The sequence below is a fragment of the Lepisma saccharinum genome, chromosome 2, assembly GCF_977018435.1.
Source record: "Lepisma saccharinum chromosome 2, izLepSacc3.1, whole genome shotgun sequence".
NCBI lineage: Eukaryota > Metazoa > Arthropoda > Insecta > Zygentoma > Lepismatidae > Lepisma > Lepisma saccharinum.
The window spans coordinates 109265822-109287116 of record NC_139230.1 but is presented as its reverse complement, the minus strand read 5'-3'; the positions used below and the strand labels follow the sequence as shown (position 1 = coordinate 109287116).

General features: G+C 37.5%; 1 protein-coding gene across 1 annotated transcript in view; it reads left to right on the top strand.

Moving 5' to 3' along the window:
* LOC145983594 (KICSTOR complex protein SZT2-like) overlaps positions 1-21295 on the top strand; it is a 605385-nt gene that overhangs the window by 55888 nt on the left and 528202 nt on the right. The window contains exon 5 of the mRNA XM_083116658.1: positions 11045-11137. Coding sequence (XP_082972784.1) covers positions 11045-11137 — 93 coding nt within the window. The remainder of the gene's footprint in view (positions 1-11044; positions 11138-21295) is intronic.

Sequence of the window (21295 nt, the reverse complement as noted above, 5' to 3'; positions counted from 1 at the left end):
AAATTGTGAATATGTTTATTTTCAACATTTAGTATGATTGATTATGATTTGGTATGAAAGACCGTATCAGAAAAATGGCTGTCATGACTGGTTTGGTATGATGTCACCTTTTGTCTAGATTTCTGATGGCATTTTTAAATAATTATAGCTCAAACTCGACAGTGATGCATCAAATTTCTTCTTCTCACTGATGGTTGTTGGATTGTGTAGCTTTCATGTAGCTCCAAGAATTATCCAGCTGCTTAAAATTGCATGATATTTTATTTTCTCTGTTGGGTGCTTGTGCTCCAGTAGCTTTTATTGGAAATCCTTGTGTAAGTAGTGCACATTTTAAAATGCCAGCTACAAATTTATGTTTCTGTTTGTGTGGGTGGGGAGGAGATAGAAACTATATCATATATGTTTCCAGTATATATTTTCCACTTCACCTAATAAATCAAAACATTTTTTCAACATGTGCACTTTTCCACCATCTTGAAATATTTTGATCTTCAGAAATCATTAATCTTAAGTGGAGGAGAAACTCTCTCATTTGTTAGCCTCTTGGGATGTGAACTTTTTAGGCATGTGCTTTTCAAACTTGTCACAATGTACAAAAAAAATTGTAGCAAGAGAACTAATTCTCATGGAGCGATGAAATTGTTTTATTTTATTTTTGCAGCATTACAGGACTTTTAGAGAGGTGATTTATTTCCCAATAATGAAAGTTAAAAAATAGAAGAGGAAAATCAAAATCATGGCACCCCAAGTCTACCACAATAGATCAAACTGAACTAAAACTGTAGTATGAAGCAATGATATATTCCTACAATCATCCCAAGTTGCATTGCAAATAGGTAGTTGGGGGAAAACGAATAAAAATATGTAACAAATTCAGTGTAGCTATCATAGAAAAGGAAAATCTGTCCTAGCATCATCTCTAAGGATGCTGGATGCACCAAATTTTGCAGGGACAAAAGACTATGCTTTGTGGACATCATATAATCCCCATGCCCCATTCTGAAAAAAAAAAGAAAAACATGGAAAATATACACCTAAAGGTAAAAAGAAAAGGTAAAGTGCTGCCCTGTACTTATTAATGAAGAACTTTAAAAAGATCTAAGATCAATTACTTACGTGTGTGAGTACGATTTGTCGATCAAAACAACTTTTCAGAGGTCAAGACTGCCTCCTTCTTCAGGTTAATGCATATTCTTAGGCACCAAACATGGTGTCACGTTAAGAAATTGTTAGCTGAGGATACAGGTTAAAGGTTATGGTAAAAAACACTTACTGAAGAACCCACATTGTAGCTATAGAAACCGTCATTCTGTCCACACACAAATCTAAAACCACGCATATCACAATCTAAAACCTCATAAAAGAAAAGTCCGAAGCGGCTGTTAGAAGCCACCTGGCCAGTGCTTGGGAGAAGCGAATGTCCAGCGTATGCTCAACCGTATATGCACATCACAATATGTTATTCCCTGTGCTTAGCACCATGCCATGAAGGCGTATAGGGAGTGTAGGGGTAATGCCCCACACTTTCTTGATCCAGTCGCGAGTGGGGGTGATGTGATCAGCATCATGCCCCTGACCACCTTTACCCCCAGGGTTTCCCCCAGGTACCCATGCCATTCGATGCTGGGTGGGCACCGGGACCGCTCCCAATGTTAGAAAAGTTCATGGATTTGAACCGGCCAGGGATCGAACCCGGGACCTTTAGCATGGTAGTCAGATGCATTACACACTGAGCCACCGCGGCCACGGAAAATATGCACCTAATTTGCAAAATTTATGTGAGCTTTTTCTTTTATTCTAGCATGCAGAATCCTGGTTTGTAGTGCCAGCCTCCCTCCCATTCTTTGTTTTCAGATAAGGTTTTCTCAGCTAGATGCAAACATTTGCATTGTTGTTTTGAAGTCAAGGCCAATTCCAGATTTGCAGGAACTGGAATGATATCACACCCCTAGTATACTTTGCTTGAGTTTACTGACTCACTCAGAGATGATTTTTGTGTCCATAAAACTATTACAAGTGCCACAAGTTACATTTATAAAACTTGCAAAAAAAAAAAAAAAAAAAAAAAAAAAGGAAAAATAAATTCAAATAGAATATTTATTCATAATTGGGAAATGAGAGACGCAGTAGTAGATAAATACAGGGAAACTAGTACTCAACTTTATCTGTGAAACTGTTCTTTGTTCTTTTAATTTCAGTGGCCACTGCCACCATCCTCGTTGGAACTGAGTACAACAAGTTCTAACAAGGATGGTGGCAGTGGTCACTGAAATTAATAGAACAAAGAAAAAAAAGTTTCGCGGATAAAGTGAGTAAACTACTTTAAATATTTGCAATATTTACATAAGAATTTGTATTTGCAAAGAAACAATACATACATTGTGAAGGCACTTTATACAATATTTTTTCACATTTAAGGGAAATGTCATTGCTTTATTTGAAGAGATGGAAAGATTAAGATTTCAGACAGCTCGTTGAATGGTACCAGACAATCAGATCGATGTAGAAACTGGATAGGTATCATGGTGTTCACATTCCTTGTTTAATGACTTTCTGACAACTTTTTAGATGGCCACTGAAGAGCACAAACAATACTTTTGATCTATATCGATGAAGGTTTCTATTGCTTTCTAGAGAAAATAGTAACTAAAATTAGTTAGTGAATAATAACAATAGAAAGTAATATAATAAATTAGTTTAAAAATATTTATACCCCGTTTCACATGTGGTATATTTGATAAGCGGAAAGTTTGTACATTAAATCTGTCAACCACAGTAGAGTGCAAAATAATTATCTCATCTTTCAACTGCATATCTTCAAACTTCAGCATAAAAAAAAAAGAAAAAAGAAAAACATCAAGTAAGCTGAGCAGATAAAAACGTGTGTCAAGTTCTACATCTAATTAATTATTACAAATAGTACAGAAACAAAATTATTTCAAATAATTTTTAAAGCTTACCTGGGCAGTGAATGTTGAGATTCTCTCGGGATATCAACCAGAGCAGTTCTAGATAGGATTCCAAGTTTTTGAGAGCTAACATCACTTCCATGCATAGGGGGCCTCCCCGATGGTGCAGTGGTAGCGTCGACTCCTTGTAATCAAGGGGTCCTGGGTTCGATACCTAGTGGAGGTACAAGTGGTTTGGATCCCACTTTAAACTGTAGGTCCAGTCCCGATTTGCCTTACTGTGCATAAAGTGGACTTAAAACACCCAACTCAACCAACCAACCATGCATAGGGATTGAGGTGCAGAGATGTTTGTGAAACCTTTTACTTTTTTTTATGTGGTGTGTGAGTAGTCCAGCATAGTAGTCTATGGGCCAGCCAGGAATTCGATATAATTTTGGGGGACTAATTTTCCTTTATGCCACAGTTATATGAGTGTGTAAGGATACCAAAAAAACCATGATTGCCATTTCATTGTGGTAGCTAATAGAAATGGCAGCCAATCCAAGATGCAGGATGTTGACATTTGAAAAAAAAATACTACTATATATCTGAAATCAATGGTCTGATCTCAACAACCTTTCTTTTAAATGAAAGCTTAATATGTGTTCTATATTTAATGTTATCTTAGGTTTTTCGTTAGGAGCAACCGTTAAGTAGTTAATCATGGATTAGTAAAAAAACATTAGTATTTTTTACAATTAATTTTATGTTTATCATTAATTTATTAATAATCTAGGCATTTGAGAAGAAAATGTTCCATATAATACTTACCTTCAATTTGACATATTACACTTGTTGGTTTTCACCTTAGAATTTATATAAAATGAATGAATTATGTAGTGTGTTGTAGTACTAACTAGCCATGAATTTTGTTTAAACAGAAGAATGCTATTGATTGATTGAAATTAAAATTTTGTATGTGTCAGCACTTAGGCTATTTACACCCGTTACATTATACGAGGCCAAGCCCCTTACAATATATAAAAAAATCACCATGCGTGTGTCTAAAATCTCCTTACCCAGGTTAAAACTCAAAGCTGTACTGGGGCACTCAGCACAAATATTTATATGAGCAAAACACAGGAGAGCAAACAACCATACAAGGTTATCATCCCCAATCGCTTAATGTAATGTTGGCATCTTATAATCAAGGGGCCCAAGGGTTTGATACCCTGTTGAGTAGTGGTTTGGATCACATTTTAAACTGTAGGTCCACTCTGGATTAGCCTATCTGTGGATAAAGTGGACTTCAAAACAAAAACTCAAATCAATCAAACCTACAAAGGATTATGCTGGCCTTAGGTTTAGATTCCAGAGCCTGATTGGCTTGCAAGACTGCAGTTGCCAAGGTGAAGTTCGTGGAAATGAGGTTAACATTTAGGTGTGTTCAGAAGAACATCATAACATACGTGCATACTCAATATTAGTTGTAACAGCCGAAATGTCTGCTTTCAAGAAAGTAAAAATCTCTAAAATCAGAAGACAGACCAGGGAAGTATATTGTATGTGGGGAAGTGCATCCACCAAAAGACATAGACAGATTTGTACAATGTTGCCGGATGCAGAAATTTTGATTGAGAAAAAAGATGCATTATTTATCGGATGAAAAATTTTGTGGCATGTGTAGAGCCAATTCTACTAATATCAAGTCCTTAAGAAGACTAGAAGCAGATGCTTCATCCTACCATTTCTACCACTTGTTTTCTTAAAAGTCCTTGCTCATCAAAGCATGCTGAGAAACCCACAGGTGGACACATACTATGATACTCACAGGTGGACACATAGTATGATTTAACATGGTAACAATGAGATAGTTCGGGAGTTGCTTTGTGAAAGTTTTGCTACCTTGGGGATACTATCCCCCCTCACTTTAAGTACTGAATATAGTTGTACTAGAAACTACACACCCTTGGCAAAAAATTAGTCATCCCCAGGTAGAACATACACTTTTTTCCCTGTCGAACAGATCACATCCTGATAGTACTATGGTGGACCACTGAGCAGCGACTTCTGTGATAAGGCTTTAACAGTTATCTCAAGAGCTTTGAGCATCAGTCATATGCAAGTAGTTTGTGACATGGGCCACAAGTCAGACATGATGGAGTGGCAAAAAGATGCCATTTTGTTTGGGTGTGCAAATGGACACAATGTGAATGAAGTGGCTCAGTTTGTCATTGTGTCAGAGTGGACAGACCAGAGGGTGTACTAGGAGTGGTGTACCTTGGAAGAAACCTCAAATTTGCTCAAACTGTGCTCAAGAAGCACTTATGACCAACAGAGATTGTTACCGTATTGTTAATCTTGTAGCTGCAGATCACTGTCAAAGTCGCCAGGAATTACTCCAAACCATACTTTCGCAATCTAGCATAATTACTAATGCAGCAGATTCATGCAGTGATCCAAGCCAGAGGTGGTGTCACCAGCTATTAAGGACGTTCTGGTTGGTGTGACTAATTTTTTGTCTGGGGTGTGTATATCTCTCAACAAATCAAAGATATTTACTACATAGATGTACTACAAACTATGTCCCCAATAATTCAAAATTATACACTGTCTCGTGTATAATTGAAAGACCACTTGGAAGAACCAACATGATGATAGCTAGGAGACCTTTACACCCTCCCCCACCCAAGCTCATGCACATAGAAAACTAAAATTTCTCATTTGATGAAAGAAGATAGAAAACTGACATTTCTCATTTGATGAAAGAAGATATTTTCTTTTGAATTTTAATTTTTTTGAAGGACTCTACCCTCAAATCCTGGCAGTGTCATGGCCATCCTCGCTCCTCCTGTGGGCACCTCTGTTGGTTTGAGTTTTTGTTTTAAGTCCACTTTTATGCACATGTAGGCTAATTGGGACTGGACCTACAGTTTAAAGTGGGATCTGAACCACTATGTGCCTCCAGCAGGTATCAAGCCCTTGATTACAAGGCTATGATGCCATCAGGGAAGCCCACACCTCTGTCGGTATCAACCAATATTAGTGATACAGTATCAATATGTATTGATTTGAATTTGATCAGTATTTGTAAGTAGTGGTACCACACCTTCGAGAGGTAGTGTTGAAAACTTCAAGCTTCTGCTCTCTCTGGCAATTCCACTTCATGGTGAAATCCACTAGGGTTGCTGGTGTTGTTAGTAGTATGTGGAGTGTGACTGCTTATAATAGAAATTAAATGTAGATTTTGTAGCAAAGTTGGATTCTTTTCCTTTCAGCATTTCTATGAATGTGAAAATTTCTGTGATATGTGGCACAGTTGTCATGAAATACGAGGCTTATTTTTTAGTTAGGGGCTGTTTTGCGCTCACGTTGGCAACACTGAGTGCTTGGCATTTTGTGCATGTGCATTAGTTACCGTCATGCCTTGCACATAAATTGATGCCATTTGCACGTTGTTAAATGTTTGCTGTGGTTGTGGTGGACAATGCAAGTGGTGCAGATGCTTGAAAATCCCGCCGAGTGTGAGATACAATCAGTGATCAGGTTTTTGACTGCGAAAAATGTGATAGCGCCAAACATTTATTGCAGTTACATGAGGTGTATAGTGAGAATGTCATTGTTGAAGGCAAGGTGCGTAATTGGTTACGTCTGTTTAAGGCCGGTCGCCCGAATGTCCATGACGAACCACGATCAGGACACCCCTCAATCCAAGAAACTCATGCTCACCCGCTAGGCGATATGATGCGTTCTAGGAATATTTCGTCAATGAAAAACTTCTCTAATGAGACTCTTGCCAAACAAACAGTTAATGCAGCCGTGTATTGCAACACTCTCAAGTCTTCCAGTATCATGTTGCTGCACGACAACGCACGGCTACACACTGCAGCTGCCACACAGTCGCTTATTGACTCATTTGGCTGGAGTGGCGGGACCACCCTCCGTACAGTCCGGATCTCACCTCTAGCAATTATCACCTATACCTGCACTTGAAGACTAATCCAACCTGAGCAATACAGAATAAATGACGCTGATGAAGCCAAACAGACAGTGACGGATTGCCTGTCTGGCCTGGTGGCAGATTTCTTTGATGAGGGTCTACAAAAGCTTATCTACCACTACAAGTGTCTCAACAACTATGGGAACTACGTTGAGAAGTAGCTGAATGTACATATGAACAGCCACAGAGGTAATTAAATTTCTTCATTTGCATGTTTTTGTTTTATTTCAAAATGGCCCCTAATTAAAAAATAAACCTCGTATATTACAGGTTATTCTGAACAGTCAATGGTGTACTGTGATTTGTGAATTTTTTAACAACACAGAAGAAAATGTAGGTATGGAATGTTCCTTGTGACACATAATGTGGCAATTGATAAAAGAATATTCATGCCTAGGTTGGGACTCAAACCCATAAACTTCAGTAACAAAGTAAAATAATGCAAATCAATCAATCATAAACTTCAGTGGCGAGATTTAATGCCAATCACTTAAAGTTCTTGGCCATTAAACCAATGTAAGAAATAAAGGTTTGGTTTACACTTAACACCCATGTGCATGTTGTCTAACTTACAGCCTGCAGACTCACAGGTACAAGGGAGAAATTTACGGGCAAGTCAGAAGTAAACATGGATGTTCCTTACGGAGCTTTCAGACCAAAATGACAAGTTGCACATTTTACTTGGAAATAAACCTTCAGAAATAGATGCAACCTTTCTTACCAGAGTGATATGGCATGCAACAAGTGTAGCTTGGACTGGACTGGGCCATTTTATTAATTGCATGTATCATATATTTTCTGCCTGTCTTGCATGGCTTGCATTGTGTCACCTTGTTCTGTTGTGTATGTGCAGATATGTTATTTTTTCGGGCTGGAGGAAAGCACTTTTTCTGATGCATTAAGTTTGTAGTCTTGTTGCTTGTCACTTTGGTGTGAAATCACCATGTCACTTGTCGTTTTGGTCATAAAGCTCCCTTAGTGCCTTCTTACCAATCAATTTTAATGTAAGGCAGCTTTCAGACCAACGCTGCAAGCAACATGAGATGGTCACACCATTGTGACAAGCAACACTGACACTTCATGTCTGTAAAAATGCATTCTCTGACAAACCGCGGTAGCTCAGTTGTTAGGGTGTCTTGACTACCTTGCGAGAGACCCAGGTTCAATCCCCAGCGGGGGAGAACTGGGATTTTTTCCACCTGTTTAAGTGGCTCCGGCACCCGCCCAGCATTGTACCAGGTGTGCCGGTTAATAATTCTTAATTGATCCAAAAGAAAACAAGTGTATCTGGGGAGAAAGGTAACAAATGCTTTATTCAAAGAATGCGCCATCGCTAGCTATACATTGTGCCCATCTGTTTGTCAAATTGTGGATGCCCTTCCAGAAAAATCGTTCACATTTTGAGGTCAGCAAGCCATTGTTCGACATCTTCATAATTGTTGAAGTGTTGCTGGGGAAGTGAGTGAGACATCGATGAAAACAAGTGGTAGTCCAAAGGGGCTAAGTCTGGCGAGTATGGTGCATGGGGCAATAATTCCCAGCCAAGTGCAGAAATGGTGTGTCTGATGCCTTTCGCTGTGTGTGATGAGGTGTTGTCATGCTCAAAATCACTTTTCTGTGTCTTGTCACCCAATCTGGATGCTTTTCGATCAATGCATGGTTCAAATTGATGAGTTGTTGACAGTAGCGAACGGCATTCACTGTTTCACCTGGTTTCAGAAGCTCATGGTACACCACACCCTTCTGGTCCCACCAAATGCACAGCATCATCTTCCTTCCGAAGCAATTCGGTTTTGCGGTCGATGTTGAAGGTTGTCCTGGGTCAACCCATGACCTTTTGCATTTTGGGTTCTCGAAGTAGATCCATTTTTCGTCCCCAGTCACACACCATTTTTCGCTTTTTCATTTGTCTTGTTCAGATGATGTGGGACCCATTTTCCTGCCTTCTGGATCTTTCCCATGGCATGAAGACGATCAGATATGGTTTGGCGACCAACATTTAACTTCTCTGCCAGTTGTTGTTGCATTTGCGTATCGTCTTCGTCCAACAGTGCTTGCAATTCGGCATCTTGGATTTTTTTTGGTTGGGCGGGGCAAACTTTGTCTTTCAAGTCAAAATCACCACTTTTGAATCATCGAAACCAATGCACACACGCATCTTGCGTTAGGACATTGTCACTGTACGTTTCTACAAGGATACGATGGCTTTCACTTGCATTTTTCTTTGGTTTGAAGGTCAACATGTTTCCCACACAAACCCAATATCACGATCACTCGCACTCGGTTGCACATCCATGGCGTTTTGACAGGTACTGTCCTGGCAACACACTGACATAACAGTTGAGACTGTGCACCAACCCTTGCTTCCAGCACCATCCAGCGACGAAATTAAGAATTATTAACCAGCACACCTGATATATAGTGGGTACCTGGAGGAAACTCTGGAGGGGGGTCTGATCACATCACCCCCACCTTCGGCTATGATAAAGAAAGTGTGGGGCCCTAACTCCACACTCTCTATACACCTTCATGGCATGGTGCAAAGCACAGGGGGGCACTTTACTTTTTTTTTTTTTTTTAATTTTAATGCATTCTATGCACAAGTGTGAACAGCAAACCAAAGCAGCACGATGCACACTGTTGAGAAAACAATCCAGTCTGAGGGGCACACACGTGACAAGTAACATCTGCAGCTTGTCACACCACTTTGGTATGAAAGGCTTCATTTATTTCTTAAGGTTCATTTTGAATCGACATGTGTTGCCTTCATGTGCCACTTGTCGCTTCAATCTGAAAGCTCCTTAAGGCAATTTAATAATAGACAAAGCTTGAATTGAGATGACAATATACATTCTAATTGACTAGTTGAATTCTTTGCAATTGAAAATTAAATTCTTTCATATATCTTCACTTTGGGAAATTTATTTCATCTTATGTACAACACGAAATTTGTATATCCCTCAGGATATTATTTATATTTTATTAACATAGAAGAATTAATTTCTTGACGTAATTTTATAATTTTGACATAATTTTATGATTTTGATTTGTTGTTTTTAAGTCCACTTTATGCACAGTAAGGCTAATTGTGACTGGACCTACAGTTTAAAGCGGGATCCAAACCACTATGTGCCCCCACTGGGTATCTAACATTACATTGCGATGTTACTGCTTATATTGTGCACACTGTTTATTTATTTTATTGTACTTTTCTTTTTAAATTAATGGCATTTTGTGACTGCAAATCACACCACAAATGTAACTTTTCCATCAATGCATATATCACCTTTCAAGACAAACAAATTCACAAAAAACAATCTAAGCTGCATTACTTGACAATATTACTATGACACTGTCATCTGTGTTGTCATCTGATGCAGGAACAATATTTTTTGGTCGCTTTCCACGCTACCTGTTAAATGCATTGCAGAAGTGCCATCAGTATCAGTTTAAAGTAGTAGACATGCATGGTGTTACTTTACATCACCAACAACATTTCAGAACATGTATCTATAATGTATCAAATCTGTTGGTGTTATTTCTCTTTTTTTTCACAATTGTTTCAGATACGTAATTTTGTGACATTTAAAAATCTATTTTATGCACTTTTGAGTGTGATGTGAACCACTGAAATAGATGCCCTTGGAGAAATACCATGTTATTAGAGAAAGAACTCAACATATAGAGAAAATGTAATGAATTTATTGCTCCCAACCTTTGCCGATGGATTTCTTCCTTTGAGGTTTCATGAAATTGTTTCACTAATTGTTTACATCACCCTTCCTTGCTACCTTAGAGAACTTGTGGGGATGCATAACTGAAATCACACAAGTCAGTCGAGATGTGTGTGAGAGTGTATGGGCTGAATTTGACTTTCACCTTGACATGCCTAGGGTTACTTGTGGAGCACATATAATATGTAAGTAAATTCTCTGATATGTAAGCTTTCATTTGATACCTGTTTTCATTTAAATGATTGTAAATATCTTTATGATAAATATTTAGCATTGTTGACATTGTATAACCTTGTATTTTATTATCTCTATTTAATACATTTCTTTTTCATATGGAATATTTTGTAATTGTAGTTAATACATGCATATCTTTTCATAAATTTGGTACAATAGCAATTTTTACTGATAAGTATGTATAGTTTCAGGTGCCTGGCTCACACTTGTCATTTCAACCAGAAATTTACATAACTGTGATTGCACATACTCCATTTTTCACTTCACCAGCTCAGCAGGTAAGTAAAATAATGTCTGCATTGAAAATTAAAAAAAATGTATTGTATAAGAATACAAATCATTATTGGAGAATGCAAAAAATCTGAAAAATCACACAAAAATGCATAAGTAGAGATTTAAAATTGTGAATAAAAATGAGAAAAGTTTAGATTAAAGTCATACATAAATTAATGTACATGCAGTTGTTTGTACCCAAGTGTGTAAATAAATATGCATGAAAAATATACACATCCAGGGTCACCTCTAAAAAGGAGCAAGGGGGAAGATCTTCACAAAAATTCTCACCTTCCCTCTGTTTTTTTCTTAATTTTCATTAGCAACATTACTCTGTGCATCTTGTTCTTAAGTCTCATTGTTGAGAAAGTTGAAAAATAAAATGAAACTAAGTTTTTTCCTTATTTGCACAGTCCCTACACAGAAAAAGTTCCATTTGAAACAAAGATATGTAACTCATGAAAACTGTATTAAATCTTCATACTATTTTTATAAATTCAGCTCCGGTATACTGTTCATCCATTGGCTTTTATTTGGATCAAGCTTCCCCAGGGTATATTTGTTTTCAGATAAGCTTCTGTCATATTCAAGGCAAAAGCATCCCAATTAATTTTTCTTGTCCTGACTTTGTTGGAAATAATGCCCAATTGATACCTGTTTTGAGAAAGAACTTTTTCATTTTTTTGTGTGTTTAATGTAATTGATATGCTTTACAATGGAATTGTGACTATGCCATATCATATGACAATTACAATGTTTGCACTTAAGAATTTGATTATCTGTTCTATGGATGTCTTTACTATTGAACTTGTGGTCTTAATCTTTGTTATGCACCAACTGCCGAATTATGGAAGTATCCTTCACAAACAGTGATTTCAGCTAGCAAAAAATACAGTTAAGAACAGGCAAATTATTCCAACAGTTGCACTAACTATGGCAATAGCGAAACAGAAGACATCTGATCTGAACTATAGTAAACTGGATGTAGCCTCAGTCTACCAGATGAATTTTCCTGGAAACAATGACCATCAGTGAATCGGTGTTTTTATTTGTCAGACATGTCATTGGTTTTCAGCAAAGTGAAGTTTAATCACATTATTATTCTTTTTTTATTTCAAGGTTAAAACTAATGCCAAACAAGGTACTTTCATCGTGGGGAGCTTATATTTGTCATTTTGTAGTATGCCAGTGGATTACTGTAAAAATTCCATATTAATAATAGGTTTCAGTCTGTAGGAAATTAATGGATTTATGTACAAGTTTAAGCCATATGATAGGCTTGTCTATTTCCTTTTTTCATGAAAACAAAGATTAGTGCAAATGTAGCTCACTCCTTAATGTGATTATTAAAGAATGTGTCATTGTGCACTTCCACATTTATTGAACATTGATAGTGGATGAATCTTGCTACAAGAACTAAAACTTGTCAAATGCAGATAGTTCAGCAGACAAATTATTTATTTATTTATTTATTTATTCATTCCAAGTTTCAGACAGCATTTACATACATTTACATTTCAGTAGCCATTTTACACTGAAACTGTAATAGATAAATAAGTCAAGATGGTTTTAGGTAAAAAGAAACAAGAAAGTTAAACATGACAAGATATAAACAAGCAAAAGATCATTAAATCTGATAAATTTACTTTTCATTTTTCCACGTAAATTTCTTTTGCGATTGATTTCACCACCCATCTGGTGGCTTCATCAGGCACGTACTGTCTTGCTGCGGGTGGCGTGGTTCCTTCTTCTTCTGCTTGAGCTCATGGTGGTGCTAGTTGACACATAGTGCTTCCTTCTGTTACCGCACAATGGGGTTTTGGCACTGTAAGCGACGGTTCCCACCCTCATCGTCTGCTTTCATGGAGCAGCGCTTGTTTGCAAGTGCAGGCGGGCTTTTTTGCGAATGCTTGAGGTCCGTGCTTGGTTTCTTGTCATGGGGGAGGAGCAGGTTGGGTGGGTGCGAATATTCCTGATAGCGGGAAGCCAGGTTTCATTGAGGGCCCCGGAGGTTTCATTGAGGGCCCCGGCATTAGTGTTGAGGTCGGTGGGCGTGGTCACTATTGCATAAGTTTCCTTTGTAAACCTTTCATATGTGGATTTTGCTTGCATGACTATTTTGGCTGAGATTATGTTATGGTTTTCATCTATGAGGTGGCAGGAAAGGTCTGTTCTTCTCCTCCCATGTCGGTGGTCAGCATCATGCTCCTTGAGCCTATCATCGAGCCGGCGCTTTGTCATACCTACATACTTGCCTTGCATACTTGCATTGAGGTCTGTGTAATATCGTTTGAAATGGGTTACGTGGGAGGCTATGGAAGGAGGGGGTTGGTCTGCCTTCTTGAAATTGTGCCTGGTTAGAACTTTTTGAATATCCCTGGTTAGGCCAGGATGTCGAGGGAGGCCGATCCATTTGTCTTTTGTCTTTTCTTTCTGGGTGCGTGGCTGGTTCATTTTTGTTCTTTTGGTAGTGTCCAGGAGGTGGAGGACTTCCTGTCAGCTGTACCCATTGCTGATGCCAAGGGAGATGATATGATTGAATTCAGTTTGCAGGTCTTCAGGTTCTGAGGTAAGGTTGATGGCCCTCGAAGAAGTTGATCCAAATGTTGTTTTTCTGTCCCGCTCCACGAAAGCAGACGACGAGAGCAGGAACCGCTGCTTACAGTGCCAAAACCCTGTTGCGCGGTAAAAGAAGGAAGCACTATGCCCGCACGGGAATGGCAGTAAGTGAAAGGACTGCGTCAACTAGCGCCGTGAGCTCAAGCTGAAAAAAAAGGAACCACGCTGCCTGCAGCAAGACAGTACACACCTGACGAAGCCACCAGACGGGTGGCAAAATCGATCGCGAAAGAAATTTACATGGAAAAAATGAAAAGTAAGTTTATCAGGGTTAATTACTTATCTCCGCGTAACCACCAAACAGATATCTTTAGATACAATGTGAATCAAATGATCTACAGATGAATTGTAAGTGACGATTGGAAAGTACTTTCCAGGGAGAAAACGTCAATATTGGCTTGCAGTTTATAGAACTGGGGCAGCCTGTGAAACTGAGAATGCTGTATAAGAGAAAGCCTAGTGGTAGGGTTGTGGAACAATTGAGCATATCGGGTCTATCAAGAGGGCACTCTGAAGTTGAATTCTGTGAGTAGAAATTCGGACCTTAATTTTCCATTGATGATTTTGTAGAAAAATTTCATGTCTGCCAGTTCGCATTGGGTCTGCACTAACTGAATGTTCAAAGTTGTTAGGATGTCGTGGTTCTGAGGATGTCGTAGAGGAGGAGTGCTATGCCGAACAATAGCAGTAAAGAAGCTGAGGATGGAATCCATGCTAGAAAGATTAGTATTGTAAGCCATGGCCCAGACTGGAGAGCAGTATTCAAGAATCAGAGAAATGAATGATTTGAAAGATTGGCTAAGGGAAGATGGAGTACTAATTTCAATGAATCTGTAAAGGAGGCCTAAGAGGCACATAGAGCTTTAGTTGTAGCTGTGATGTGTTCTTTGAAGTTCAGTTTTTTGTTTACTATAATACCTAGATCTTTTTGGGCCACAACTGTAGTAATATAATTGTTTTCAAGAACACAACATGAGTGTATTTTGTTCTTTTTTAAAGAAACTGTTAGGGAGGTCATGAATTCACGGCACAATTAGACAGAATGTTAAGAAATGAATTCAGTTAAAGGGAGAAAAGGAACACATCACATGAGAACATAAGGAAATATGTGAAGAAAGTAAAAGAATGGATGAAGGAAAATAAAATCGTGATCATGAAAGCAGACAAAGAGAACAAGATGGTAATAATAAAGAAAGAAGAATATGAGAAGAAAGTGAGACAGTGTTTCAATAAAGATGATGACTGGCACATTTAATGAATCTCTAATTATCACATTTAAAAATGTACTGAATTATCATTTTCTCTTGTTTGTATGGGAATAATGAGGGAGTGGAGTTGTCAACCAGAGATGTTGGGGTTGGGGGTGCAGCCACTAAGGCTCCATCCGACAGATGTCCAACACCAAAGTATGGCATTTTGTCAAACATTCTGAAGGAACATGGAAACCAATGAGGGCATGTAATGCAACCTATTTTTTTCAGATTTCGTGGTACGACATTTTGTCGGATGAACATTATTAGGCTCCATTGATGTACGTGATTTTTGTCCGATATTGCCATCCAACTAATGTTGAATTGCTACAAAATGTCTCGCTATGACATCCAACAGAAAATAAATGCATGACACTCTCCTGCATCTGATTTTTTGTTTCATGTGATACGACATTTCATTGGACAAACTTTAGGCTCCGTTTATGTGTGCAAATTTTGTTGGATGTACCTGTCAACATAAGAAATTGACAACTTTCGTTTTCTGCTACACTCACTTTGCAAATCACCCTCCTCTTCCCATTTCTGTTAACCTCTTGATATATTATTTTTAATCTTCTACTGGGAGTAGTTTATGTCCAATGTTATGGAATTAAGTAATAATAAATAGCTAAACAATTTAAATATACTAATAATCACTTTAATCATTCAATTACTTTCCTCAATAATCGATGTTCCTCTGCAGCTCTAATGAAGTTTCACTTTTTATCTATTTTGATTGAATTTACTAGGCTGGAACTTTATATGAGGGACATCCAGAGAGTAAGTTCCAATCAGCCATAAATTAAAACAAGAATATTGGTAGTAATTGACATTTATTGTATTAATTATAGCGACCCATAACTTACTTTTTGACTTATTGATCACCGTTATTCAGGCATTTGTTTTAGCATGGCACAAAATTTTGTATGCCCATGTCATGTTTCTGCCTCCAACAAGTGGAACCTTCTTCTTTACCACAGTGTCGCTATCATAAGTCATAACGTATCTTCTGCCAGAAATCGCTTTAGCTGAAGGAAGAGATGGAAGTCGGTATGCGTGAGGTTGGACCTCCCACTTGAAATAATGCAAAAGAGTGCATGTGCGCTCATCTGTATGTGGTCATGCATGGTGTGTCAGCCTTTCCATCTAACCATCATCTGACCATACTGTCTCTTATGAAGTCCAGTCCTTACACCTCACAGGATTGTTGGTGAAGCTCTGCCGGCATCCACTTCTGAGCGTGCAGACATCTGATTCCGACACTTACTTTAGTAGGCAGGAGACTGTATGAGACCAGCCATCTTTCTTCTAGCACTGTTATAAATCTAGTCCATTAACAGCACTGCGACTGCACCCGATTACAGTCACATACCACCTCTTTATATCTGTATACGTGTGTTGTGCACCAACCAGTAAGGCCAGCAGAACTTACTTTCTGAATGCCGCTCGTATATGCCCAGATGCTGTGATCAACCGCAAGTTTCCCTTTTAATAAGCTAAATCAGACACCTGTACAATGCAGTAGACTCCACATCTATGAATTGCATGGTTATTATTATTATTATTATTATTTTGCCAGCAATAATGCTAACTGCATGTTGTCAGTTACACTGTACTCGGATATTGTGAATGTTTGTACTGAAGAAGTTCCATTGATAATGTAAGGAAATATGGCACTTTGTTTTGCATGGTTCCATTGTTTCACTTTCAGAACATATACATAGTTCCGAGAAGCAGTTTTATGCAGGATAGGCATGTTTAAAACAACCTGTTTTAAACATTTAAAACACATGACTTTGTTCTTTTTACAGATGTTCAAAGCATTTAAAGCACAGTGTTTTAATGTTTTTAAAACTTGTTAAAACTTGATATTTGATAGTCTCTGATTATTTGCATGTTTTGTGACTTACTTTTTTCATTCAGCCCATAGGCCTATAATTTGTAGGCCTATAGGCCTATAAATATCATCATATGTATAATAATGTGAAAGGCTAAGAATTCGAAATAACTTCCGTAAAAATAACTAATTCACTCTAGTCTCATTTAGGCGTAACTCAAAAAATAATCAAATATTTTATTTAAACCTGTTTCCATGTGAAAAAAATCTCTCCTCAGTTTGTGAATTGTAATATTTTTCCAAATTCACTATTTGCCAGTTTGAATATAAATCATAGAGAAATGAAGTGAATTTCTTGTAAGCTAATATGACAACAAGCCGTTCATGGATGCTGTACATCCATGTACAAATACATGGATTTAGTTCAAAATTGTCAGGGATAGAATGCTAAATTTGTCCTGGAAACTATATTAAACCAACATATTAATAGAGAAATAACAGAAAGCATAAGCATGAGAAATAATTTTAGAGAATACTTGCCATTGGACATGTTAAAATTGGAATCAGAGAAACTGCTGTGAGGTTGGAAACTCTGCACTCGCTAGTGGTCCATCTGGAGGAAATCGCTTTCAAGTTTAAACACAAAATTACATAATTACGAATTGCTTATAAAAATCAAATATAAGAACACCTTGCAAATGAGCGAAAATTAATGATTCTTGCAATTTGCAGCAAAAATCTGTTTGTGGCATAGAAAAGTGGTAGCTTGCATAATCATCAACAGGTTTCAAGACATTTGCTGCAAGTGATGATGTAGAGTATTGGTAAAGTACTCGCATCACAGTTTTTTTCCCTAGGAATTAAGGGTTGTGGGTTCAAATCTGAAACTCTCCAAACTTTTTTTTTGTAAGTAAGTTGTTGAAATACATTCAGTATGGAGTTTAGTAATTAAGTTGAATAATTTTGTTTCAGAATGTTCACAAAAATTAATCCTGTGTGGAATTTGACAAATGTTTTCAGCAGCTCAATATATTTGCTTTTTATTTCTGGCACTAAAGTATAGTTTTTAGAGGTGAGATTTGTTTCAAAACACTAACTTTACACTCAATCTAGGCATCCTACATGTGAAAAGTCTGCAATTATTTTGAAACTAATTTACATAACATATCCTTGATTATTATGACCATTCACTAAGTAATTCTTTCTATTTTTCTTTTAAAAGCAATAGGAACATTCATCCATTTGGATCGAAAAATTCGTCATATTCAAACAGAAAGTATTAGATTGTATGTGCTGACCAGGGCTTGGAATTTGATGAAGAATCACTTTGTTTTCTGAGTCCTCAAAGCAATTCTAAACCTGATATCAGTCCGTTTCCTTTCAGATAGAAAGAGACATAAATATTTTTATCATCTTTTTTGTTTTACGTTTGTCGGCCTTTTCTTTTTGTGTTTTAATGTCATATTCAGTATTTTTTTACTTTTTCTATTACATTTTGTTAATTTTTAAGGCTTATTTTTCTCCTTCCTTGTTGTTTCATGAATTTCAAATGCATTTGCTTTTCAAATACTTTTGCAGCGTGAATAGTATTTTAGGCCATTTTTGAAAAATAATTTTAATTTCATTCTTCTTCTTCCTCCTCTTCTTCTATAGCACTCTGGTTCTTATTAGGTCCAAGGCCTCACCAATCCTCCTCTTCCATCCCGTCCTATCCAAGGCTGCTCTCTTCCATTTCCTAGTTTCAATAATTGTACTGCGTCTGCTCCAACAGCTTCTTTCCATCATTTTCCGGGTCTCCCCACTGATCTTCTCCCTCCAAAACTTCCTTGCATCACGTTCTTGGGGATTCCGCTTTTATCCATCCCGATTACATGTCCTGCCCACTTTAAACTTTTAGCTCTTATATATAAGTTGAGATGAGGACATCTTTGTAAAGTTCAATAATTCCTGACTTGTTCTTAATCTCAAAATATCTTGCACTTTTATTGGTCCAAATATTATCTTCAGTATTTTGTGTTCAAACAAGTCTGCAAATCGGCTGTGCTTTGATTAAAGGTCAATGTTTTACTCCCATATATCATTATGCTGCAAATTAGGGTTTTATAGAAAGTAACTTTGGCTCTATGGTTAATTCTATGATATTTAATCAATGGCAGTAGTGAGAAGTATGCTTTATCGGCTCTTTGTATTAATGCCATTCTATGGTCATGAACTTCCGAGCCCTAGTGACAACTAAACTTTATTTCCTATCTGGTTTCTGCACCTGTCACATGGTATCTGCCTGCTGCAATTGAGATAGCTGTCTGGAATTTAAGGTTTACAATTATTTAAAGAAATCAACGTCATTTCCATGAATCAGAAGAAATACTTCGTGAAATGCTTCTCACGTTCTGAAAAAGTTTCTGCTATGGTTGGAAATAGATCTTATGACCCCTGTCACACAAGTCTAGCACGTTTCCATTACACCACAGATGCCAGTAGCGCTTAATATCAAGTTTTAAGAATATCATTTCACTGCATAGGTATTTTTGTTGAACAAAGAATCGTATTCATATTCCATTGATTGATTTAGTTTATTTTACTTTGCGTTTTGTGCCTCTTGGCTAATTTGCGAAGATGGGGATGAGTGATGAAATTGATGAATGGACATTCACAAACAACCAAGCCCGATCGGGATTCAAACCCGGGACCCTTGGCATCGCAGCACGATGTGCTAACCACTCGGTCACAGGGTCCGGCTATTCGCATTCCATGTTAGTTATGTGAAACATATTGGGATACTCATGGATGTGCAAGTAGTGCGTTCGTTTCTTCAGCAGAAGTTCGAAGTACTGACAAATTTTGGAGAAAGAAGAGCAGCCAAGCACAAACATTTCCAATCTCAAAAGTGGGAAAAGTGAAATTATACATGTATATTGATTGACAGAAAGGGAGGGAGAAAGACACCTCACTATTTGAGCTGGTATTTACAATTTTATTTTGCGTCATTTGAGATATATATGTATACGAGAAGTTGTTAAATTAAAAGACCTAACTATCATCCTTCACACTGTATATAGTGTGTTAGAGGAGTCTGTGGTGTAGTGCTAACATGCTCGACTTGTGTGACAAGGGTCGTAAGATCGATTCCCAACCGCAGCAGAAACTTTTTCAGGAGGTGAAAAGTGTAACGAAATATTTCTTCAGCTTCATGGAAACGAAGTTTGTTTCTTCCAAGAGTTGAAACCTTAAATTTCAGAGAGCCATCTCAATTGCAGCAGACCAAGATATACCATGTAACAGGTGCAGAAACCAGATAGGAAAATTAGCTTAGTCATCACTAGGGCTCGGAAGTTAATGACGTAGAATGACCTTAAAAATATTCATAAAAATAGCCTAAAATACTTTTTGTGCTGAAAATGAAAGCTTGATTTTCGAATAATATAAAAGAGGGAAGTTGAATAATTCAATAAAACCTGCTTTTGGTGGTTTTAACTACTAAACTACTATATAACCAGTGATCAGAACGCTACATTTTGTAAGTAGCTTCACTACAACTACAGCTGCTCTTCCAAAATGTAGCTTCGCTACAGCTACAACTACATTTACCAAAAAGTAGCTCGCTACGCTACTCCTGTTCGCTACTCGCTACTTCGCTACTTTTGCGCTACTTCTGTATTAAAAACTTAAAACAAGTATATGGCTATTCAAAAGAAGCCCTAGTATGATAGTTGTACGTACTGAAAAATAGATTCTGTTATTTATTACTATGATTCCCTTCATTCTATAATTTTTATAGCAGTGTTACTTCAGTTACATATTTTTAGTAAAGTGTTTGAGAATAAAGTACCTTTGTAAGTGGCATATCAATTAAAAAAACTAGGTCTTACACGAATCCGTGATGTTCTTATTGTCATATCAAAAATATTTATGTGACATACTTCCTTTTAAAATTAATTGGAAGAATATCGCAAGTATCGAAATGAACTATAACGTGTTGTGCAAAATGGCAATAAGATAAAAATGTGATATTTAGCCATTTAATCTTCTTAACTTAAACAGAATGTTATTTGGGGGATGGCGGATATTTGCTCGAACCTTGAGCTTCTAATGGTATAAATGAGAAACAGGTGGAGCAATTTCTTTACGTAAGTTTTTCCATTGAAAATGCTTCCCCGACGACACAGTGAAAATTGTAATTGTCACCTTGTATTCAAAGGGCCTCAGGTGCGATACCCAGCGGAGGGTAGGCCACATGGTGGTTCGTATCAGACTCAATCAGCTGATCTGTGCATAAAGTGGACTCAAAACAAATAGTAGGAAAGATGCCTAGTTGGGAGGATGGGCACCTCCTGCTCCTCCATTCCCCCACTCTGCTCATCATTCATCATTCTTCCTTGTTCTCACAATTAGTCAAAAGTGTCAGAAAACTGCCATAGATAAGAAAATAACTAAATAAACAATGCATCCTCATTGCC